The 26366-nt window shown below is 45.8% G+C and overlaps 2 protein-coding genes across 5 annotated transcripts in view; one reads left to right on the top strand and one right to left on the bottom strand.

Annotated features, from left to right (window-relative positions):
* rnf175 (ring finger protein 175) overlaps positions 1-4890 on the bottom strand; it is a 33678-nt gene extending 28788 nt beyond the window's left edge. For 3 of the 4 annotated variants that reach the window (XM_036958359.1, XM_036958361.1, XM_036958358.1), the window contains exon 1: positions 4791-4890. In XM_036958359.1, coding sequence (XP_036814254.1) covers positions 4791-4811 — 21 coding nt within the window. In that variant the 5' untranslated portion in view covers positions 4812-4890. The remainder of the gene's footprint in view (positions 1-4790) is intronic. The other variant, XM_036958360.1, reaches the window with a different exon arrangement.
* Positions 4891-12086: 7196 nt separating this feature from the next.
* LOC110536443 (fibrinogen beta chain) lies at positions 12087-26156 on the top strand. Its single transcript, XM_036958357.1, has 11 exons — positions 12087-12242; positions 14188-14202; positions 14510-14713; positions 15223-15406; positions 15872-15968; positions 16142-16266; positions 16657-16776; positions 17406-17528; positions 17702-17829; positions 24493-24650; positions 25703-26156. The coding sequence occupies exons 1-11, from the start codon at positions 12168-12170 to the stop codon at positions 25932-25934; spliced, it is 1461 nt and encodes a 486-aa protein (XP_036814252.1). The 5' UTR covers positions 12087-12167; the 3' UTR covers positions 25935-26156.
* Positions 26157-26366: the final 210 nt, after the last annotated feature.

Here is a 26366-nt window from a genome sequence, read left to right as displayed (position 1 = left end):
GGACAGCAGTCAGCCAGCTGGTTCTGAGGCTCAGTTCACTAACCCAAACCAACCCCATAGAGCCTCAGGACAGCAGTCAGCCAGCTGGTTCTGAGGCTCAGTTCACTAACCCAAACCAACCCCATAGAGCCTCAGGACAACGCTCAGAAAATCTGACCCAACCAAATCATCACAAAACAAAAATAAAAATATAATCACCTATTGGAAAGACACCACAACACATCTAAGTAAACTTCAATGTTATTTGTCTCTAAACAGACAGTACATGGTGGCAGACTATCTGACCACTGTGACTGATAGAAAACTGAGGAAAACATTGACTAGGTACAGACTCAGAGAGGACAGTCTGGCTATAGAGACCGGTCGTCACAGACAAACCTGGCTGCCCAGAGAGGACAGTCTGGCTATAGAGACCGGTCGTCACAGACCAACCTGGCTGCCCAGAGAGGACAGTCTGGCTATAGAGACCGGTCGTCACAGACCAACCTGGCTGCCCAGAGAGGACAGTCTGGCTATAGAGACCGGTCGTCACAGACCAACCTGGCTGCCCAGAGAGGACAGTCTGGCTATAGAGACCGGTCGTCACAGACCAACCTGGCTGCCCAGAGAGGACAGTCTGGCTATAGAGACCGGTCGTCACAGACCAACCTGGCTGCCCAGAGAGGACAGTCTGGCTATAGAGACCGGTCGTCACAGACAAACCTGGCTGCCCAGAGAGGACAGTCTGGCTATAGAGACCGGTCGTCACAGACAAACCTGGCTGCCCAGAGAGGACAGTCTGGCTATAGAGACCGGTCTTCACAGACAAACCTGGCTGCCCAGAGAGAACAGTCTGGCTATAGAGACCAGTCGTCACAGACAAACCTGGCTGCCCAGAGAGAACAGTCTGGCTATAGAGACCAGTCGTCACAGACAAACCTGGCTGTCCAGAGAGAACAGTCTCGCTATAGAGACCGGTCGTCACAGACAAACCTGGCTGCCCAGAGAGAACAGTCTGGCTATAGAGACCGGTCGTCACAGACAAACCTGGCTGCCCAGAGAGGACAGTCTGGCTATAGAGACCGGTCGTCACAGACCAACCTGGCTGCCCAGAGAGGACAGTCTGGCTATAGAGACCGGTCGTCACAGACCAACCTGGCTGCCCAGAGAGGACAGTCTGGCTATAGAGACCGGTTGTCACAGACCAACCTGGCTGCCCAGAGAGGACAGTCTGGCTATAGAGACCGGTCGTCACAGACAAACCTGGCTGCCCAGAGAGGACAGTCTGGCTATAGAGACCGGTCGTCACAGACAAACCTGGCTGCCCAGAGAGGACAGTCTGGCTATAGAGACCGGTCGTCACAGACAAACCTGGCTGCCCAGAGAGGACAGTCTGGCTATAGAGACCGGTCATCACAGACAAACCTGGCTGCCCAGAGAGAACAGTCTGGCTATAGAGACCAGTCGTCACAGACAAACCTGGCTGTCCAGAGAGAACAGTCTCGCTATAGAGACCGGTCGTCACAGACAAACCTGGCTGCCCAGAGAGAACAGTCTGGCTATAGAGACCGGTCGTCACAGACAAACCTGGCTGCCCAGAGAGGACAGTCTGGCTATAGAGACCGGTCGTCACAGACCAACCTGGCTGCCCAGAGAGGACAGTCTGGCTATAGAGACCGGTCGTCACAGACCAACCTGGCTGCCCAGAGAGGACAGTCTGGCTATAGAGACCGGTTGTCACAGACCAACCTGGCTGCCCAGAGAGGACAGTCTGGCTATAGAGACCGGTCGTCACAGACAAACCTGGCTGCCCAGAGAGGACAGTCTGGCTATAGAGACCGGTCGTCACAGACAAACCTGGCTGCCCAGAGAGGACAGTCTGGCTATAGAGACCGGTCGTCACAGACAAACCTGGCTGCCCAGAGAGGACAGTCTGGCTATAGAGACCGGTCATCACAGACAAACCTGGCTGCCCAGAGAGGACAGTCTGGCTATAGAGACCGGTCGTCACAGACCAACCTGGCTGCCCAGAGAGGACAGTCTGGCTATAGAGACCGGTCGTCACAGACCAACCTGGCTGCCCAGAGAGGACAGTCTGGCTATAGAGACCGGTCGTCACAGACCAACCTGGCTGCCCAGAGAGGACAGTCTGGCTATAGAGACCGGTTGTCACAGACCAACCTGGCTGCCCAGAGAGGACAGTCTGGCTATAGAGACCGGTCGTCACAGACAAACCTGGCTGCCCAGAGAGGACAGTCTGGCTATAGAGACCGGTCGTCACAGACAAACCTGGCTGCCCAGAGAGGACAGTCTGGCTATAGAGACCGGTCGTCACAGACAAACCTGGCTGCCCAGAGAGGACAGTCTGGCTATAGAGACCGGTCATCACAGACAAACCTGGCTGCCCAGAGAGGACAGTCTGGCTATAGAGACCGGTCGTCACAGACCAACCTGGCTGCCCAGAGAGGACAGTCTGGCTATAGAGACCGGTTGTCACAGACCAACCTGGCTGCCCAGAGAGGACAGTCTGGCTATAGAGACCGGTCGTCACAGACCAACCTGGCTGCCCAGAGAGGACAGTCTGGCTATAGAGACCGGTTGTCACAGACCAACCTGGCTGCCCAGAGAGGACAGTCTGGCTTTAGAGACCGGTCGTCACAGACCAACCTGGCTGCCCAGAGAGGACAGTCTGGCTATAGAGACCGGTTGTCACAGACCAACCTGGCTGCCCAGAGAGGACAGTCTGGCTATAGAGACCGGTCGTCACAGACAAACCTGGCTGATTTCTTTTGATTTTACCATGATGTCAAGCAAATAGGCACTGAGTTTGAAGGTAGGCCTTGAAATACATCCACAGGTACTCCAATTGACTCAAATTATGTCAATTAGCCCATCAGAAGCTTCTAAAGCCATGACATAATTTTCTGGAATTTTCCAAGCTGTTTAAAGGCACAGTCAACTTAGTGTATGTAAACTTCTGACCCACTGGAATTGTGATACAGTGAATTTTAAGTGAAATAATCTGTCTGTAAACAACTGTTGGAAAAATGACTTGTGTCAGGTACAAAGTAGATGTCCTAACCGACTTGACAAAACTATAGTTTGTTAACAAGAAATTTGTGGAGTGGTTAAAAAACGAGTTTTAATGACTCCAACCTAAGTGTATGTAAACTTCCGACTTCAACTATACATAGAGATGAACCTGGAGAAGAGTCCCCTAAGCAAGCTGGTCCTGGGGCTCAGTCCACAAACACAAACAGACCCCACAGGACAGCAACACAATTAGACCCAACCAAATCATGAGAAAACAAAAAGATAGTTACTTGACACATTGGAAAGAATTAACAAAAAAAGAACAGTCTATGACTAAGGTGGCTGGAGTCTTTGATAATTTTTAGGGCCTTCCTCTGACACCGCCTGGTGTAGAGGCCCTGGATGGCAGGCAGCTTAGCCCCAGTGATGTACTGGCCCGTACGTATTGCCCTCTGTAGTGCCTTGCGGTCGGAGGCCGAGCAGTTTCCATACCAGGCAGTGATGCAACCAGTGCTCTCGATGGTGCAGCTGTATAACCTTTAGAGGATCTGAGGAGCCATGCAAAATCTTTTCAGTCTCCTGAGGGGGAAAAGATTTTGCCGTGCCCTCTTCAAATGTATGACCATATTAGAGAGACATATTTCCCTCAGATTACACAGATCCACAAAGTATTTGAAAAACAAACCCCGATTTTGATACACTCCCATATCTACTGGGTGAAATACCACAGTGTGACATCACAGCAGCAAGATGTGTGACCTGTTGCCACAAGAAAAGGTCAACCAGTGAAGAACAAACACCATTGTAAATACAACCCATATTTATGCTTATTTATTTTCCGTTTTGTACTTTAACTATTTGCACATCGTTACAACACTGTATATAGACATAATATGACATTTGAAATGTCTTTATTATTTTGATACTTCTGTGAGTGTAATGTTTACTATTAATTTTTTACTGTTTATTTCACTTTTGTTTATTATCTATTTCACTTGCTTTGGCAATGTAAAGATATGTTTCCCATGACAATAAAGACTTTAAATCGAAATTGAATTGAGATGAAAAGAGAGAGAGAGAAGAGAGGAGAGAGAGGGGTGGGGGGTTGTCACAATCAAGAGAAGAGAGAATATTCATTGCGGAAACCGTTTACCGAACGGAAGCAAACAGAGCAAAACGTGAGTGTCTATTGGACAAATTAATCTAGGTCCCGCCCCATTTCGTTCTGTTTGCTTCCGTTTTGCTACAGAATAGGCGTAATGAATACACCCCAGATCTAGCCCATTTCTTAGCGAAGGGAGTCATTTATAGTAACGTTACACGTTACTCTAGACTTGTAAACAAGCAGATGTGTGATATTTACGAGATCTAGCTCACTTTACGTTAGCCAACGTTAACCTAGATGACGTGTTGATTACAAACGTCAACAATAGGTGGTTAACTAGCGTTGATCTAAAAATAATAATAATAAAAAATAAATAAAATCATATGATTACTAGCTATGCAGCTATCAACCAAAACGTATGGAGAAGGACTGAATCCAAGACGCATTTTTTATGTTGCCACACACCCTGTCGTAGTAGAATAATCTATCTAGATATTTTCAGGTTAGACACAACGACACATTGGGAACCGCTAGCTACCTAGCATTTAGCTTACGACCACGTTATGCATGCTGTCAATTCACCTGGTTGTAAACAGTAGCTAACGTTAATTGTTTAGCTAACTAGCTAATAACACAGGCCGTTGTAAGCAGAAGCTAACCATATAAGCGTTACCTGGGGTTGAAGTCCAGCCATATCTCCTGTTGTTATTGTAGCTAACTAGCTAGCCGGCTCGCTAAACACACAACTCGACTTAGAAACTGACAGCTGCGCTGCCAACGTAAGAATTCCACTTACATTACGTAGTTTACGTAAGACAGCCTCATAGAAAAAGCGTAAAAAAGGTGCTTGATCGATTTATTTTCATTTTATTGAACCTTTATTTAAACTAGACAAGTCAGTTAAGAACAAATTCTTATGTACAATGACATCATACCAAAAAGTATCCTGCGGGGACAGGGGGCTGGGATATGTTTTATTATATATAGGACAAAACACACTTCACGACAAGAGAGACACTACATAAAGAGAGACCTAAGACAACAACACAGCATGGCAGCAACACATGACAACAGCATGACAGCAACACATGACATCAACATGGTACAAACATTATTGTGCACAGACAACAGCACAAGGTTCAAGAAGGTAGAGACAACACTACATGATGTGAAGCAGCCACAAATATTTATGTCAATAAATACAATTTATTTGTCTTTTCAGTTGTGTTATTTGTAGTGCATGACGTTATAATATGATACTATAATTATACCCTCCACCATAGTAACGTTAAGGATGTTATGCATCAAGAAGTTCAGTCTTATTTTGTGGGGTGAAATGGTCAATATTTACAAACGGAGTCAATCGATATCAAGTCTGATAAGCATGGATATTTCTGTTATCAGTCAATCAATAGTGTGAAAATAGGACACGTTGTTTTATTATGGCAATAAATGTACAACATGAGTAAAAGACAAGACAAAGATATCAATGTTTAGTATCTATTTCCCTTGCTTTGGCAATGTAAACATAGGTTTCCCATGGCAAAGAAGCCCCTTGAATTGAAATACTGTTGAATCGCATATTAGAAGTGAACAGTGTTGCCTCCGAACAAGGAGAAGGGCCGACTTCGGAGGAAGTCGTGACAGGATGGATGGACAGACAGATGGATGGACAGACAGACAGACAGACAGACAGACAGACGGACGGACGGACAGACAGACAGACAGACAGTCGGACGGACAGACGGACGGACGGACGGACAGACGGACGGACGGACGGACAGACAGACATACGGACAGACAGACAGACAGACGGACAGACAGACAGACAGATGGATGGACGGACATACAGATGGACAGACGGACGGAGGGATGGATGGACAGACAGATGAATGGACAGACAGACAGACAGTCAGACGGACGGACAGGCAGATGGACAGACAGACAGACAGTCGGACGGACAGACAGACAGACAGACGGATGGACAGAGAGACAGACAGACAGAGACAGATGGATGGACGGAGGGATGGACAGACAGATGGATGGACAGACAGACAGACAGACAGACGGACAGACAGACAGACAGAAAGACAGACAGACAGACAGACAGACAGACAGACAGACAGACAGACAGACAGACAGACAGACAGACAGACAGACAGACAGACAGACAGGTGATTTACCTGAAGACCAATATGTTAGTTGGAACTCTTGGATAATGGACAACAGAACAGTGTTTTGTGAATGATTGATCAAGTTGCGGAGGTAATACCTGCTTACTCAATCATTTCTTTGATGCCATTTTACTGGCAGAATGATAACTATGACCAAATCCAACTGCAGTCTTTCAACACAAGTCCAAAAACAACGTTTCCTCCTTTTAAACAGAAAGAGTATGAACCAATTCTACCTGGGCAGTCCTGGAGTGTATTCATTAGTGCACACTGTATAAAATCATAACAAAACAATTCCCAACTGAAAACATTTTGCAACAAAAACAAGAGTTTCTTATTAGACAAATGTAGGTCATGTAGGTCTCTCCTTGTTTGGCCCCGTTTGGCCCTGTTTGGTCCCGTTTGGCCCCGTTTGGTCCCACTTGACCCCGTTTGGTCCTGTTTGTCCCCGTTTGGTCCCACTTGGCCCCGTTTGTCCCCGTTTGGTCCCACTTGGCCCCGTTTGGTCCCACTTGGTCCCGTTTGGTCCCACTTGGCCCCGTTTGGTCCCACTTGGTCCCGTTTGGTCCCACTTGGCCCCGTTTGGTCCCACTTGGCCCAGTTTGGTCCCACTTGGCCCTGTTTTGTCCCACTTGGTCCCGTTTGGCCCCGTTTGGTCCCACTTGGTCCCGTTTGGCCCCGTTTGGTCCCACTTGGCCCCGTTTGGTCCCACTTGGCCCCGTTTGGTCCCACTTGGCCCCTTTTTGTCCCACTTGGTCCCGTTTGGCCCCGTTTGGCCCCGTTTGGTCCCACTTGGCCCCGTTTGGTCCCACTTGGCCCCGTTTGGTCCCACTTGGTCCCGTTTGGCCCCGTTTGGTCCCGTTAGGTCCCACTTGGTCCTGTTTGGTCCTGTTTGGTCCCGTTTGGCAGTGGTGGAAAAAGTACTCAATTGTCATACTTGAGTAAAAGTAAAGACACCTTAATAGAAGACGACTCAAGTAAAAGTCAACCAGTAAAATACTACTTGGCTTTAATTCTACAGTGGTAAAGTGGTAGAAAAAGTAATCAATCGTCATACTTGAGTAAAAGTACAAAGTAAAAGCTATTCATCAAATTCCTGATATGAAGCAAACCAGACGGACTGACAGGGGCCACACTCCAACACTCAGACATCATTTACGAACACAGTAGTTGTGTGTCGTGAGTCCGCCAGATCGGAGGCAGTAGGGACGACCAAGTGTTATACTGACAGGTGCCGTAACTCTGTCCTCCCTGAGTGTTCTAAATGTAAAATGACACTTTTAGGTGTCAGGGAAAATGTGTGGAATAAAAAGTACATTGTTTTGTTTACGAATGTAGTGGATTTAAAAGTAAAAGTTGTCAAAAATGTTAACAAGTAAAGTACAGATACCCCAAAAACACCACTAAAGTAGTACTTAAAAAGTATATTACGTAAGTACTAAAAACCACTGCCGGTTGGTCCCGTTTGGTCCCGTTTGGTCCAGTTTGGTCCCGTTTGGTCCAGTTTGGTCCGGTTTACTTCTGTTTGGTTCCTAGTGAATACACAACAGGCTCAGGCTGAATGTCCTGCGTCGATCACGCAGTCCAAAGTGTGTGTTTGGTTTTCGATCTCCAGCGTGGACATTTAGTGGGTGGAGGTATGATGGCCCCATCCAGGTAAACACCGTGATCAAACAAACCTGTTCTGTCAACTGGGTGACTACTCAGCTATCGGGAAATAACGACGATTGCCTTAAATCAATTGGAAGGGTAGAGAAATGCACGTACAGCACATGTCAAAAGTTTGGACACACCTACTCATTCCAGGGTTTTTCTTTATTTTTACTATTTTCTACATTGTAGAATAGTGAAGATATCAAAACTATGAATTTTTTATTTAACTAGGCAAGCCAGTTAAGAACAAATTCTTATTTACAATGACAGCCATTAACAGTGGGTTAACTGCCTTGTTCAGGGGCAGAATGCCAGATTTTTTACCTTGTCAGCTCGGTGATTTGATCTAGCAGCCTACGACATCAATACTATGAAATAACACATATGGAATCATGTAGGAACCAAAAAAGTGTTAAACAATTCAAGATATGTTTTTTAAATTTAGATTCTTCAAAGTAGTCACCCTTCGCCTTGATGACAGTTTTGCACACGTGGCACTCTCTCAACCAGCTTCATGAGGTAGACATCTAGATTTTTTATTTATTTTTTAACCTCGGTTAAGAACAAATTCTTATTTTCAATGACAGCCTAGGAACAGTGGGTTAACTGCCTTGTTCAGGGGCAGAACATCAGATTTGTACCTTGCCAGCTCAGGGTTTTGAATTTGCAACCTTTCGGATACTAGTCCAACACTCGAACCACTAGGCTACCCTGCTGCCCCAGGAATGCACTTCAATTAACAGAAAGTTCTGCTCAGATTAGAGCCCATAGGGTGACATAATAAAGTTCTGCTCCAGATTAGAGCCCATAGGGTGACATAATAAAGTTCTGCTCCAGATTAGAGCCCATAGGGTGACATAATAAAGTTATGCTCCAGATTAGAGCCCATAGGGTGACATAATAAAGTTCTGCTCCAGATTAGAGCCCATAGGGTGACATAATAAAGTTCTGCTCCAGATTAGAGCCCATAGGGTGACATAATAAAGTTCTGCTCCAGATTAGAGCCCATAGGGTGACATAATAAAGTTCTGCTCCAGATTAGAGCCCATAGGGTGACATAATAAAGTTCTGCTCCAGATTAGAGCCCATAGGGTGACATAATAAAGTTATGCTCCAGATTAGAGCCCATAGGGGGACATAATAAAGTTCTGCTCCAGATTAGAGCCCATAGGGTGACATAATAAAGTTATGCTCCAGATTAGAGCCCATAGGGTGACATTCTAAAGTTCTGCTCCAGATTAGAGCCCATATGGGGACATAATAAAGTTCTGCTCCAGATTAGAGCCCATTGGGTGACATAATAAAGTTCTGCTCCAGATTAGAGCCCATAGGGTGACATAATAAAGTTATGCTCCAGATTAGAGCCCATAGGGTGACATAATAAAGTTCTGCTCCAGATTAGAGCCCATAGGGTGACATAATAAAGTTCTGCTCCAGATTAGAGCCCATAGGGTGACATAATAAAGTTCTGCTCCAGATTAGAGCCCATAGGGTGACATAATAAAGTTCTGCTCCAGATTAGAGCCCATAGGGGGACATAATAAAGTTCTGCTCCAGATTAGAGCCCATAGGGTGACATAATAAAGTTCTGCTCCAGATTAGAGCCCATAGGGTGACATAATAAAGTTCTGCTCCAGATTAGAGCCCATAGGGTGACATAATCAAGTTCTGCTCCAGATTAGAGCCCATAGGGTGACATTCTAAAGTTCTGCTCCAGATTAGAGCCCATAGGGTGACATAACAAAGTTCTGCTCCAGATTAGAGCCCATAGGGTGACATTCTAAAGTTCTGCTCCAGATTAGAGCCCATAGGGTGACATAATAAAGTTCTGCTCCAGATTAGAGCCCATAGGGTGACATGATCAAGTTCTGCTCCAGATTAGAGCCCATAGGGTGACATTCTAAAGTTCTGCTCCAGATTAGAGCCCATAGGGTGACATAATAAAGTTCTGCTCCAGATTAGAGCCCATAGGGTGACATTCTAAAGTTCTGCTCCAGATTAGAGCCCATAGGGTGACATAATCAAGTTCTGCTCCAGATTAGAGCCCATAGGGTGACATAATAAAGTTCTGCTCCAGATTAGAGCCCATAGGGGGACATAATAAAGTTCTGCTCCAGATTAGAGCCCATAGGGTGACATAATAAAGTTCTGCTCCAGATTAGAGCCCATAGGGTGACATAATAAAGTTCTGCTCCAGATTAGAGCCCATAGGGTGACATAATAAAGTTCTGCTCCAGATTAGAGCCCATAGGGTGACATAATAAAGTTCTGCTCAGATTAGAGCCCATAGGGTGACATAATAAAGTTCTGCTCCAGATTAGAGCCCATAGGGTGACATAATAAAGTTATGCTCCAGATTAGAGCCCATAGGGGGACATAATAAAGTTCTGCTCCAGATTAGAACCCATAGGGTGACATTCTAAAGTTCTGCTCCAGATTAGAGCCCAAAGGGTGACATAATAAAGTTCTGCTCCAGATTAGGGCCCATAGGGTGACATAATAAAGTTCTGCTCCAGATTAGGGCCCATAGGGTGACATAATAAAGTTCTGCTCCAGATTAGGGCCCATAGGGTGACATAATAAAGTTCTGCTCCAGATTAGAGCCCATAGGGGGACATAATAAAGTTCTGCTCCAGATTAGAGCCCATAGGGTGACATAATAAAGTTCTGCTCCAGATTAGAGCCCATAGGGGGACATAATAAAGTTCTGCTCCAGATTAGAGCCCATAGGGTGACATAATAAAGTTCTGCTCCAGATTAGAGCCCATAGGGGGACATAATAAAGTTCTGCTCCAGATTAGAGCCCATAGGGTGACATAATAAAGTTCTGCTCCAGATTAGAGCCCATAGGGTGACATAATAAAGTTCTGCTCCAGATTAGAGCCCATAGGGTGACATAATAAAGTTCTGCTCCAGATTAGAGCCCATAGGGTGACATAATAAAGTTATGTTCCAGATTAGAGCCCATAGGGGGACATAATAAAGTTCTGCTCCAGATTAGAGCCCATAGGGGGACATAATAAAGTTCTGCTCCAGATTAGAGCCCATAGGGTGACATAATAAAGTTATGTTCCAGATTAGAGCCCATAGGGGGACATAATAAAGTTCTGCTCCAGATTAGAGCCCATAGGGGGACATAATAAAGTTCTGCTCCAGATTAGAGCCCATAGGGTGACATAATAAAGTTATGTTCCAGATTAGAGCCCATAGGGGGACATAATAAAGTTCTGCTCCAGATTAGAGCCCATAGGGGGACATAATAAAGTTCTGCTCCAGATTAGAGCCCATAGGGGGACATAATAAAGTTCTGCTCCAGATTAGAGCCCATAGGGGGACATTCTAAAGTTCTGCTCCAGATTAGAGCCCATAGGGTGACATAATAAAGTTATGCTCCAGATTAGAGCCCATAGGGGGACATAATAAAGTTCTGCTCCAGATTAGAGCCCATAGGGGGACATAATAAAGTTCTGCTCCAGATTAGAGCCCATAGGGTGACATAATAAAGTTCTGCTCCAGATTAGAGCCCATAGGGGGACATAATAAAGTTCTGCTCCAGATTAGAGCCCATAGGGGGACATAATAAAGTTCTGCTCCAGATTAGAGCCCATAGGGTGACATAATAAAGTTATGCTCCAGATTAGAGCCCATAGGGTGACATTCTAAAGTTCTGCTCCAGATTAGAGCCCATAGGGGGACATAATAAAGTTCTGCTCCAGATTAGAGCCCATAGGGTGACATTCTAAAGTTCTGCTCCAGATTAGAGCCCATAGGGTGACATAATAAAGTTCTGCTCCAGATTAGAGCCCATAGGGGGACATAATAAAGTTCTGCTCCAGATTAGAGCCCATAGGGGGACATTCTAAAGTTCTGCTCCAGATTAGAGCCCATGGAGGTGATATAACAAAGTTCTGCTCCAGATTAGAGCCCATAGGTTGACATGACATTCGGACCACATTCATAGGTTTAAGGTCAGGTTTACATTCAATGTCCATAGTGGTTAAGTTTAGAATTGAGGGAGGGTACACTCCTAAACCAGTGGTTAGAGGGAACTTGATCGAGAGGGTGTGTGTGAGAGAGAGAGAGAGAGAGAGAGAGAGAGAGAGAGAGAGAGAGAGAGGGAGGTGCTTTAAACGTGGGACAGGTTTAAATACGTTTGTGTCCTCCACTGAAATCTGTTGATTTTCAAAGGCAGAAACTTTATTGAGACACCATCTAACGCGAACATGAAGTGGTTACTGCTACTCTGCCTGTGTGTCTATGCTGTCCGTTGTCAAGACGACTACGACGAATATGACATGGTAATGTATATAGATGGACAAGGAGGCTTTAAGCACAAGTTGAACTATACAGTAACACTATTATGAGTTCAGTATTTTTTTTAAATCTTGAATGGAATATTACTGACATTTTGTGTCTTATTCTTATTGCTTGAATCTCTCTCTCTCTCTGTTTCTCTCTACATCTCTCTCTCTCTCTCTCTCTCTCTCTCTCTCTCTCTCTCTCTGTTTCTCTGTTTCTCTCTCTCTCTCTCTCTCTCTCTCTCTCTCTCTCTCTCTCTCTCTCTCTCTGATTCTCTGTTTCTCTCTCTCTCTCTCTCTCTCTCTCTCTCTCTCTCTCTCTCTCTCTCTCTCTCTCTCTGTTTCTCTGTTTCTCTCTCTCTCTCTCTCTCTCTCTCTCTCTCTCTCTCTCTCTCTCTCTCTCTCTGATTCTCTGTTTCTCTCTACATCTCTCTCTATATGTGTGTACCGTTCAAAAAATTTGGGGTCACTTAGAAATGTCCTTTTTTTTTAAAGAAAAATATTAATTTTGTCCATTAAAATAGCATAAAATTGATCAGAAATACAGTGTAGACATTGTTAATGTTGTAAATGACTATTCCGGGATGCTATTCCTGTCTGTGTTCTTTTGCCCATCTTAATCTTTTATTTTTATTGGCCAGTCTGAGATATGGCTTTTTCTTTGCAACTCTGCCTAGAAGGCCAGCATCCCAGACTCGCCTCTTCACTGTTGACGTTGAGACTGGTGTTTTGTTGGTACTATTTAATGAAGCTGCCAGTTGAGGACTTGTGAGGCGTCTGTTTCTCAAACTAGACACTATAATGTACTTGTCCTCTTGCTCAGTTGTGCACCGGGGCCTCCTACCCCTCTTTCTATTCTGGTTAGGGCCAGTTTGCTCTGTTCTGTGAAGGGAGTAGTACACAGCGTTGTACCAGATCTTCAGTTTCTTGGCAATTTCTCGCATGGAATAGCCTTCATTTCTCAGAACAAGAATAGACTGATGAGTTTCAGAAGAAAGGTCTTTATTTCTGGCCATTTTGAGCCTGTAATTGAACCCACAAATGCTGATGCTCCAGATACTCAACTAGTCTACAGAAGGTCAGTTTTATTGCTTATTAAAGCACAACAGCACAACACTTTTCAGCTGTGCTTATATAATTATAAAAGGGTTTTCTAATGATCAATTAGCCTTTTAAAATGATAAACTTGGATTGGCTAACACAACGTGCCATTGGAACACAGGAGTGGTTGTTGCTGATAATGGGCCTCTGTTCGCCTCTGTAGATATTCCATTAGAAATCTGCCGTTTCCAGCTACAATAGTCATTTACAACATTAACTGCATTTCTGATCAATTTGATGTTATTTTAATGGACATAAAATGTGCTTTTCTTTCAAAAACAAGGACATTTCTAAGTGACCCCAAACTTTTGAACAGTAGTGTGTATATATATATATATATATAAAAAAATATATTTACAATATTTTTTAAAATTATTATTACTACCGTAACGGTCAAATGCAGCTGTTTTAATCTTAATATCAAATCATTTCTGGTAACAATGAAGTACCTTACTGCGATTGTTTTCAGTTAAAATGGTCAAAAAGAAACAAGAATAGCTTCTTAGCAAAGATCAATTTCACAAGCAAGAATTTAGTTAGGACTCTCTGGGAGTGGTCTGAGTGGGGAGGGGAAAACTGAAAACCAGCTGTTATTGGCAGAGAGGCTTGGAACTCTCTTTCTTATTGGTCTATTAACTAATTAACTGACTACTGTCTTCCACTCTCTGAACCCTCTGAAATAGCATTAACATTGTAATTTGTTGCAATAATGATATTCTCATATATAATAAATGTAGTTTATAATAACTTTTAATGGCACATTTTTATGTTTCATTTTTTAATTTTTTAATTAAATTTGTCCTGTTTTTAACGCTAATGTTTGTATGTTGTTTATCTTTCACAGGGTGATAAGACTGATGTAAGTGAATCTCTTTAATTCGTGTTTCAACTAGAGACCTTCACACTGTTCCTTCACACCGAATTCCTCTACAAAATGTAATCCCAAACTCTCTCTCTCTCTCTCTCTCTGTCTGTCTGTCTGTCTGTCTGTCTGTCTGTCTGTCTGTCTGTCTGTCTGTCTGTCTGTCTGTCTGTCTGTCTGTCTGTCTGTCTGTCTGTCTGTCTGTCTGTCTGTCTGTCTGTCTGTCTCTCTCTCTCTCTGTCTCTCTGTCTCTCTCTCTCTCTCTCTCGCTTTCTCTCTCTCTCTTCCTTCCTTCCCCCCGCAGCCCAAAACAGTGGTGGACCCTCGCGGCCACCGACCCTTGTCCAAGGGGCGTGAGACCTACTCCCCCGCCCGCAACAACCCCGCTCCCATCAGTGGTGGTAGCCATTACCGGGGGCGACCCACGGAGGCTCCCGCCAGAGGCACAGAGCAGGAGAAAGAAGAGCAACCGGAGGCTGGGGGATGTACACATGCCTCTGAACAGATGGTGAGGTGTTAGGTTGTATATTCTGAACAGACGGTGAGGTGTTAGGTTGTATATTCTGAACAGACGGTGCGGTGTTGTGTGCTTTTGACTACACTTGACTATGATCAACCATCATTCATCAATACCTAATCATTGATATTGATGCCATAAATTACATTAATCCATACCCTCTCCACTGATCACAACAATTACATTAATCCAGCCTCTCTACATTGATTGATCAAGTCTAGTTAATCACGCAGTCCCTTGTGTCTTACGGGCTATGGAGACAACACTTCCTTAGCATTAGCAACTACCATCTCTACCATAGAGATCCTATGGTCACAGCGGAAACACTTCCTTAGCATTAGCAACTATCATCTCTACCATAGAGATGTTATGGTCACAGCGGAAACACTTCCTTAGCATTAGCAACTATCATCTCTACCATAGAGATCTTACGGTCACAGCGGAAACACTTCCTTAGCATCTACATTACCCAGTGTTTCCGTCCTCCTCCGGCCCTACAGGGGGTGCTGTGTCCTACAGGCTGTGAGCTGAAGACGGCCATACTGAAACAAGAGAGGAGCGTAAAAGAGGAAGTCAGGAGGATGCAGAAGGATGTTGACGACTTGTCGAGATCCTCTAACACCATCTATAACTACGTAGACGGAATGTCCTCAGCGCTGAGAGAGAGACAGCTGGTTAGCAACGGTAAGACGGAGGTGACAAACACACAGTGATACCGCTCATCTGTGAGATGTTACTGGTTAAAACGAGGTTAGGAAACAATGCCTTAGCCCTCACCCTCCTCCTCCCTCCCCCTCCCCCTCTTTCGCCCCTCCTCCCTCCCTCTCTCTCGCCCCTCTCTCGCCCTTCCCTCTCTCTTGCCCCTCTCTCGCCCCTCCTTGTCTCTCGCCCCTCCCTCCCTCTCTCTCTCGCCCCTCTCGCCCCTCCCTCCCTCTCTCTCGCCCCTCTTTCGCCCCTCCCTCCCCCTCTCTCACCCCTTCGATCCCCTCTCTCGCCGTCTATCTCGCCCCTCACGCCCCTCCCTCCCTCTCTCTCGCCCCTCTTTCGCCCCTCCCTCCCCCTCTCTCACCCCTCCCTCCCTCCCCCTCCCTCCCTCCCTCCCTCCCTCCCTCCCTCCCCCTCTCTCACCCCTCCCTCTCTCCTCTACAGAGAATGGTGACCTGGTGAGTCAGTACACAGATGACTTGGAGACCCAGCATGTTTATGCAAAGGAGGCTATAGACACCGTGTTCCCATCTAACATCAGGTGTGTGTGTGTGTGTGTGTGTGTGTGTGTGTGTGTGTGTGTGTGTGTGTGTGTGTGTGTGTGTGTGTGTGTGTGTGTGTGTGTGTGTGTGTGTGTGTGTGTTGGAGGGGATATTAATTAATAACGTATTTTGTCTTCTTCTGCTTGTTCTCCTTATTCGTCTAAACCCACAGGATCCTGCAGGGAGTCCTGGAGAAGATCCGCATGAAGATCCAGAGAGTGGAGAAGGCCATCCTGGCCCAGAGAGACGAATGCAGGGAGCAGTGCACCGTCTCCTGCCCCATACCTGTTGTCTCTGGTGAGGTTCTGTGGGTGGGGAGGGGCGGTTCTCTGGATGGGGGGTTGGTGGTTCTGTTGGTGGGGAGAAGTGGTTCTGTGGGTGGCGAGGGGTGGTTCTGTGGGTGGGGAGGGGTGGTTCTGTGGGTGGGGAGGGGTGGTTCTGTGGGTGGGGAGGGGTGGTTCTGAGGGTGGGGGGGTGGTTCTGTGGGTGGGGAGGGGTGGTTCTGTGGGTGGGGAGGGGTGGTTCTGTGGGTGGGGAGGGGTGGTTCTGTTGGTGGGGAGGGGTGGTTTTGTGGGTGGGGAGGGTGGTTTTGTGGGTGGGGAGGGGTGGTTATCTTGGCCTAAAGTTACGATGGTTTCCCAGGCTGGATCCTGTGGACTAAATGTGTCTCTCCTTCCTGACCTCCAGGTAAGGAGTGTGAGGACATCTACAGGAAAGGAGGAAGGGATTCTGGGATGTATCTGGTCCAGCCTGACTCCTTCTACCAGCCCTACAAAGTCTACTGTGACCAGACCACTCAGAATGGAGGTGGGTGGTTGTCATTCTCTCTCCCTCTCCCCCTCTGTCTCTGTTTCTCTCTGTTTCTCTCTGTTTCTCTCTCTCTCTCTCTCTCTCTCTCTCTCTCTGTCTCTTTCTCTCTCTCTCTCTCTCTCTCTCTCTCTCTCTCTCTCTCTCTCTCTCTCGCCTCTCTCCCTCTCTCTCTCTCTCCACCCCCTCTCTCTCCCCTCTCTCTCTTTCTCCACCCCCATCTCTCTCTCTGTCTCTCTCCGTCTCTCTCTCTCTCTCTCTCTCTCTCTACCTTCTCTCTCTCTCTGTCTCTCTCTCTCTCTCCCCATCTCTCCCTCTCTCTCTCTCCACCACCCCTCTCTTTCTCTCTCTACCACCCCCTTTCTCTCTATTCTTCTACCAGCCTGTCCCTCCCACCCTCCCTCCTCAACCTCACATCCTCTGTCACATTCCCTCGATAGACAGTTCTCCATTCACCTTAGTGGTTAAGAGCGTTGGGCTAGTAACCAAGAGGTCGCTGGTAAGAATCCCTGAATTGGCTAGGTGAAAATCTGTCGTTGTGCCCTTGAGCAAGCCACTTAACCCTAATTTCTCCTGTAAGTGTCTCTGAATGTCTTGTCCTCTTTCTTCTTCTCTATGTCCCCTTCCAGGCTGGACCACTATTCAGAACAGGATGGATGGTTCTGTAGATTTCGGCCGGCGTTGGGACAACTACCGCAGCGGTTTCGGGAATATCGCCTTCGACGTCGGGAAGGGACACTGCAGCACTCCAGGTGAGAACAAACAAATGGTAAAACAACTGTCAATAGTTACCGGGGTCAATGGCATTTAGAATCACTCAATTCAGGTTCAGGTAACATTGGATACTGGATACTGCTGTCCACTGCCATTCATCTATTGTTAAATGATATCACTGACCCTGTGTTTGTCCTGTGTCATGTGACAGGGGAGTACTGGCTGGGTAACGAACGCATCAGTCAGCTAACCAAGCAGGGTCCCACTGAGGTCCTCATGGAGATGGAGGACTGGTCTGGCAACAAGGTCCACGCCCAGTACAAACAGTTTACCATACAGGTAACACAGCCACGCCCAGTACCAACAGTTTACTATACAGGTAACACAGCCACGCCCAGTACCAACAGTTTACTATACAGGTAACACAGCCCAGTACCAACAGTTTACTATACAGGTAACACAGCCACGCCCAGTACCAACAGTTTACTATACAGGTAACACAGCCACACCCAGTACAAACAGTTTACTATACAGGTAACACAGTCACGCCCAGTACAAACAGTTTACTATACAGGTAACACAGCCACACCCAGTACCAACAGTTTACTATACAGGTAACACAGCCACACCCAGTACCAACAGTTTACTATACAGGTAACATAGCCACACCCAGTACCAACAGTTTACTATACAGGTAACACAGCCACGCCCAGTACCAACAGTTTACTATACATGTAACACAGCCACGCCCAGTACCAACAGTTTACTATACATGTAACACAGCCACGCCCAGTACAAACAGTTTACTATACAGGTAACACAGCCCAGTGCCAACAGTTTACTATACAGGTAACATAGCCACGCCCAGTACCAACAGTTTACTATACAGGTAACACAGCCACGCCCAGTACCAACAGTTTACTATACAGGTAACACAGCCACACCCAGTACAAACAGTTTACTATACAGGTAACACAGCCCAGTGCCAACAGTTTACTATACAGGTAACACAGCCACACCCAGTACCAACAGTTTACTATACAGGTAACACAGCCATGCCCAGTACCAACAGTTTACTATACAGGTAACACAGCCACGCCCAGTACCAACAGTTTACTATACAGGTAACATAGCCACACCCAGTACAAACAGTTTACTATACAGGTAACACAGCCCAGTGCCAACAGTTTACTATACAGGTAACATAGCCACGCCCAGTACCAACAGTTTACTATACATGTAACACAGCCACGCCCAGTACAAACAGTTTACTATACAGGTAACACAGCCCAGTGCCAACAGTTTACTATACAGGTAACACAGCCACGCCCAGTACCAACAGTTTACTGTACAGGTAACACAGCCACACCAGTACCAACAGTTTACTATACAGGTAACACAGCCACGCCCAGTACCAACAGTTTACTATACAGGTAACACAGCCACGCCCAGTACCAACAGTTTACTGTACAGGTAACACAGCCACACCCAGTACCAACAGTTTACTATACAGGTAACACAGCCCAGTACCAACAGTTTACTATACAGGTAACACAGCCACGCCCAGTACCAACAGTTTACTGTACAGGTAACACAGCCACACCAGTACCAACAGTTTACTATACAGGTAACACAGCCACGCCCAGTACCAACAGTTTACTATACAGGTAACACAGCCACGCCCAGTACCAACAGTTTACTATACAGGTAACACAGCCACGCCCAGTACCAACAGTTTACTATACAGCTAACACAGCCACGCCCAGTACCAACAGTTTACTATACAGGTAACACAGCCACGCCCAGTACCAACAGTTTACTATACAGGTAACACAGCCACGCCCAGTACCAACAGTTTACTATACAGGTAACACAGCCACACCCAGTACCAACAGTTTACTATACAGGTAACACAGCCACGCCCAGTACCAACAGTTTACTATACAGGTAACACATCCACGCCCAGTACCGACAGTTTACTATACAGGTAACACAGCCACGCCCAGTACCAACAGTTTACTATACAGGTAACACAGCCACACCCAGTACAAACAGTTTACTATACAGGTAACACAGCCACGCCCAGTACCAACAGTTTACTATACATGTAACACAGCCACGCCCAGTACAAACAGTTTACTATACAGGTAACACAGCCCAGTGCCAACAGTTTACTATACAGGTAACACAGCCACACCCAGTACAAACAGTTTACTATACAGGTAACACAGCCACGCCCAGTACAAACAGTTTACTATACAGGTAACACAGCCCAGTACAAACAGTTTACTATACAGGTAACACAGCCACACCCAGTACAAACAGTTTACTATACAGGTAACACAGCCACGCCCAGTACCAACAGTTTACTGTACAGGTAACACAGCCACACCAGTACCAACAGTTTACTATACAGGTAACACAGCCACGCCCAGTACCAACAGTTTACTATACAGGTAACACAGCCACGCCCAGTACCAACAGTTGACTATACAGGTAACACAGCCACACCCAGTACCAACAGTTTACTATACAGGTAACACAGCCACGCCCAGTACCAACAGTTTACTATACAGGTAACACAGCCACGCCCAGTACCAACAGTTTACTATACAGGTAACACAGCCACGCCCAGTACCAACAGTTTACTATACATGTAACACAGCCACGCCCAGTACAAACAGTTTACTATACAGGTAACACAGCCACGCCCAGTACCAACAGTTTACTATACAGGTAACACAGCCACGCCCAGTACCAACAGTTTACTATACAGGTAACACAGCCACGCCCAGTACCAACAGTTTACTATACAGGTAACACAGCCACGCCCAGTACCAACAGTTTACTATACAGGTAACACAGCCACGCCCAGTACCAACAGTTTACTATACAGGTAACACAGCCCAGTACCAACAGTTTACTATACAGGTAACACAGCCCAGTACAAACAGTTTACTATACAGGTAACACAGCCCAGTACCAACAGTTTACTATACAGGTAACACAGCCACACCCAGTACAGACAGTTTACTATACAGGTAACACAGCCACGCCCAGTACCAACAGTTTACTATACAGGTAACACAGCCACGCCCAGTACCAACAGTTTACTATACAGGTAACACAGCCACGCCCAGTACAGACAGTTTACTATACAGGTAACACAGCCACGCCCAGTACCAACAGTTTACTATACAGGTAACACAGCCACGCCCAGTACAAACAGTTTACTATACAGGTAACACAGCCACGCCCAGTACAAACAGTTTACTATACAGGTAACACAGCCACGCCCAGTACAGACAGTTTACTATACAGGTAACACAGCCACGCCCAGTACCAACAGTTTACTATACAGGTAACACAGCCACGCCCAGTACAAACAGTTTACTATACAGGTAACACAGCCACGCCCAGTACCAACAGTTTACTATACAGGTAACACAGCCACGCCCAGTACAAACAGTTTACTATACAGGTAACATAGCCACACCCAGTGCAAACAGTTTACTATACAGGTAACACAGCCCAGTACCAACAGTTTACTATACAGGTAACACAGCCACGCCCAGTACCAACAGTTTACTATACAGGTAACACAGCCACGCCCAGTACCAACAGTTTACTATACAGGTAACACAGCCACGCCCAGTACCAACAGTTTACTATACAGGTAACACAGCCACGCCCAGTACCAACAGTTTACTATACATGTAACACAGCCACGCCCAGTACCAACAGTTTACTATACAGGTAACACAGCCACGCCCAGTACCAACAGTTTACTATACATGTAACACAGCCTCGCCCAGTACAAACAGTTTACTATACAGGTAACACAGCCACGCCCAGTACCAACAGTTTACTATACAGGTAACACAGCCCAGTACCAACAGTTTACTATACAGGTAACACAGCCACACCCAGCACCAACAGTTTACTATACAGGTAACACAGCCCAGTACCAACAGTTTACTATACAGGTAACACAGCCACGCCCAGTACCAACAGTTTACTATACAGGTAACACAGCCCAGTACCAACAGTTTACTATACAGGTAACACAGCCACACCCAGTACCAACAGTTTACTATACAGGTAACACAGCCCAGTACCAACAGTTTACTATACAGGTAACACAGCCACACCCAGCACCAACAGTTTACTATACAGGTAACACAGCCACGCCCAGTACCAACAGTTTACTGTACAGGTAACACAGCCACACCCAGCACCAACAGTTTACTGTACAGGTAACACAGCCACACCCAGTACCAACAGTTTACTGTACAGGTAACACAGCCACACCCAGCACCAACAGTTTACTGTACAGGTAACACAGCCACGCCCAGTACCAACAGTTTACTATACAGGTAACACAGCCACGCCCAGTACCAACAGTTTACTATACAGGTAACACAGCCACACCCAGCACCAACAGTTTACTATACAGGTAACACAGCCACGCCCAGTACCAACAGTTTACTATACAGGTAACACAGCCACGCCCAGTACCAACAGTTAAATATACACGTACAGTTGAAGTCTGAAGTTTACTAGTTTACATACACTCAGGTTGGAGTCATTAAAACTAGTTTACATACACTTAGGTTGGAGTCATTAAAACTAGTTTACATACACTTAGGTTGGAGTCATTAAAACTAGTTTACATACACTTAGGTTGGAGTCATTAAAACTAGTTTACATACACTTAGGTTGGAGTCATTAAAACTAGTTTACATACACTCAGGTTGGAGTCATTAAAACTAGTTTACATACACTTAGGTTGGAGTCATTAAAACTAGTTTACATACACTTAGGTTGGAGTCATTAAAACTAGTTTACATACACTTAGGTTGGAGTCATTAAAACTAGTTTACATACACTTAGGTTGGAGTCATTAAAACTAGTTTACATACACTTAGGTTGGAGTCATTAAAACTAGTTTACATACACTTAGGTTGGAGTCATTAAAACTAGTTTACATCCACTTAGGTTGGAGTCATTAAAACTAGTTTACATACACTTAGGTTGGAGTCATTAAAACTAGTTTACATACACTTAGGTTAGGAGTCATTAAAACTAGTTTACATACACTTAGGTTAGGAGTCATTAAAACTAGTTTACATACACTTAGGTTGGAGTCATTAAAACTAGTTTACATACACTTAGGTTCGAGTCATTAAAACTAGTTTACATACACTCAGGTTGGAGTCATTAAAACTCGTTTTTTAACCACTCCACAAATTTCTTGTTAACAAACTATAGTTTTGTCAAGTCGGTTAGGACATCTACTTTGTACCTGACACAAGTCATTTTTTTAACAATTGTTTACAGACAGATTATTTCACTTATAATTCACTGTATCACAATTCCAGTGGGTCAGAAGTTTACATACACTAAGTTGACTCTGCATTTAAACAGCTTGGAAAATTCTAGAAAATGATGTCATGGCTTTAGAAGCTTCTGATAGGCTAATTGACATAATTTCAGTCAATTGGAGGTGCACCTGTGGATGTATTTCAAGGCCTACCTTCAAACTCAGTGCCTCTTTGCTTGATATCATGGGAAAATCTAAAGAAATCAGCCAAGACCTCAGAAAAGTCTCCACAAGTGTGGTTCATCCTTAGGAGCAATTTCCAAACGCCCGAAGGTACCATGTTCATCTGTACAAACAATAGTACTCAAGTATAAAAACAATGGGACCACGCAGCCGTCATACCGCTCAGGAAGGAGACGCGTTCTGTCTCCTAGAGATGAACGTACTTTGGTGCGAAAAGTGCAAATCAATCCCAGAACAACAGCAAAGGACCTTGTGAAGATGCTGGAGGAAACAGCTACAAAGTATCTATATCCACAGTAAAACGAGTCCTATATCGACATAACCTGAAAGGCCCCTCAGCAAGGAAGAAGCCACTGCTCCAAAACCGCCATAAAAAAGCCAGACCACTATTTGCAACTGCACATGGGGACAAACATTGTACTTTTTGGAGAAATGTTCTCTGGTCTGATGAAACAAAAATATAACTGTTTGGCCATAATGACCATCGTTATGTTTAGAGGAAAAAGGGGGAGGCTTGCAAGCCGAAGAACACCATCCCAACCGTGAAGCACGGGGGTGGCAGCATCATGTTGTGGGGGTGCTTTGCTGTAGGAGGGACTGGTGCACTTCACAAAATAGATGACATCATGAGGTAGGAAAATTACGTGGATATATTGAAGCAACATCTCAAGCTTCGTCGCAAATGGGTCTTCCAAATGGACAATGACCCCAAGCACACTTCCAAAGTTGTGGCAAAATGCCTTAAAAACAACAATGTCAAGGGATTGGAGTGGCCATCACAAAGCCCTGACCTCAATCCCATAGAAAATTTGTGGGCAAAACTTAAAAAGCGTGTGAGAGCAAGGAGGCCTACAAACCTGACTCAGTTAGACCAGCTCTGTCAGGAGGAATGGGCCAAAATTCACCCAATTTATTGTGGGAAGCTTGTGGAAGGCTACCCAAAACATTTGACCCAAGTTAAACAATTTAAAGGCAATGCTACCAAATACTCATTGAGTGCTTGTAAACTTCTGACCCACTGGGAATGTGATGAAAGAAATAAAAGCTGAAATAAATAATTCTCTCTACTATTATTCTGACATTTCACATTCTTCAAATAAAGTGGTGATCCTAACTGACCTAAAACAGGGAATTTTTACTAGGATTAAATGCCATGATTTGTGAAAAACTGAGTTTAACTGTATTTCGCTAAGGTGTATGTAATCTTCCGACTTCAGCTGTAACAGTACCTTTACTATACAGTTGGACGGAGGGACGGACGGACAGACAGACAGACAGACAGACAGACAGACAGAATCTATACTTTCTGAACTAGCATCATAGTGGAAATCTAAATCTCCACAATCTCTGGGGTCTAGGTTGGGTTACTTTAAAACACTGAGAATGTTGTTGTTAAAATGTGACTATAGTAAAAAAAAAAAAACACCTTTCTGTAGAGCGAGGCGTCCAGGTATGTGATGGCGATCAACGGGTACTCTGGTACGGCCGGTAACGTGATGCTGGAGGGGGCTACGGAGCTGTCTGGAGAGAACCGGACCATGACCATCCACAACGGAATGATGTTCAGCACCTACGACAGAGACAACGATAACTGGTATGGGATGATGTCTCTCTCTTTCTCTCTCTCTCTCTCTCTCTCTCTCTCTCTCTCTCTCTCTCTCTCTCTCTCTTTCTCTCTCTCTCTCTTTCTCTCTCTCTCTCTCTCTCTCTCTCTCTCTCTCTCTTTCTCTCTCTCTCTGCATCTCTCTCTCTCTTTCTCTTCCTCTTTCTATCTCTCTCTGCATCTCTCTCTCTCTCTCTCTCTGCTTCTCTCTCTCTCTGCATCTCTCTGCATCTCTATCTCTCTCTGCATCTCTCTCTCTTTCTCTTTCTCTTTCTCTCTCTCTCTGCACTCTCTCTCTGCATATCTCTCTCTCTCTCTCTCTGCATCTCTCTCTCTCCATCTCTCTCTCTCTCTGCATGTCTCTCTCTCTCTCTGCATCTCTCTCTCTCTGTCTCTCTCTCTGTGATGATATTGAAATGGACGATAGGTTGGTTAGTTGATTGGTTGGTTAGTTGATTGGTTGATTGATCAGTCAATAAATGACAACTAATGGGTTAAGATAGATTAACCTAACCTTCTCTCTCTCACCCCCCTCGCTCTCTCTCACCCCTCTCTCTCTCACCCCCCTCTCTCACCCCCCTCTCTCTCACCCCCCTCTCTCACCCCCCTCTCTCTCTCCCACCCCCTCTCTCACCCCCTCTCTCTCTCCTACCCCTCTCTCTCTCTCACCCCCCTCTCTCCCCCTCCCCTCTCTCTCCCCCCACTCTCTTCCCCCCTCTCCCCCCTCCCCTCTCTCTCCCCCCACTCTCACCCCCTCTCTCACCCCCCCCTCTCTCTCTCTCTCTCTCTCTCTCTCCCCCCCTCTCTCTCTCCTACCCCTCTCTCTCTCTCACCCCCCCTCTCTCCCCCTCCCCTCTCTTTCCCCCACTGTCTCCCCCCCTCTCCCCCCTCCCCTCTCTCACCCCTCTCTCACCCCTCCCCCCCTCACCCTCCCCCATCCCCCCCCCCCCTTCTCCTCCCCCTCTCTCCCACCCCCCCCCCTCTCTCCCACCTCCCCTCTCTCCCACCTCCCCCCTCTCTAACCCCCCCTCCCCCTCTAACAGGACTCCAGGTGACCCATCCAAGCAGTGCTCCCGTGAGGACGGCGGTGGCTGGTGGTACAACAGGTGTCACTCAGCCAATCCCAATGGCCGTTACTACTGGGGCGGGGCTTACACCCGGTACATGGCAAAACACGGGACGGATGACGGCATGGTGTGGATGAACTGGAAGGGATCCTGGTACTCTCTCAAAGCCATCTGCATGAAGATCAGGCCCTACTTCGCCTCGCGGTAGACACACACAGGGACACGCACACAGGGACACGCACACAGGGCGGCACCCTACTAACTAAACATGTGTTGTTCTTCTGTGAGTGATTGTGTGGTGTGTATTTGTCTTTGGGACAAGTATATGTAGAAGTATATATATATATATATATATGTATATAAAGTATACAATTAGATATTAGCAGAGGACTGTCCCTTACTATACTCAATAAAAACATATTGAGGAACCCATGTCATGTGTTTGATCGTCATGATTCAGACCGTCCTACCCGTGCTTAGGGAGATGTAATTTATAGATCGGCAGGTAAGGGTGCTCTCTAGAAGCTAGATGTTCTTTATAGGACACCAATGCTCCTTATAGGACACATCACTGCACTCTATACTCCTCTGTAAACTGGTCATCTCTGTATACCCGTCGCAAGACACACTGGTTGATGCT

This window comes from Oncorhynchus mykiss, chromosome 21 (assembly GCF_013265735.2).
Source record: "Oncorhynchus mykiss isolate Arlee chromosome 21, USDA_OmykA_1.1, whole genome shotgun sequence".
Taxonomy (NCBI): domain Eukaryota; kingdom Metazoa; phylum Chordata; class Actinopteri; order Salmoniformes; family Salmonidae; genus Oncorhynchus; species Oncorhynchus mykiss.
The sequence above is the reverse complement of the archived record's forward strand: the minus strand, read 5'-3'. Positions and strand labels throughout refer to the sequence as shown.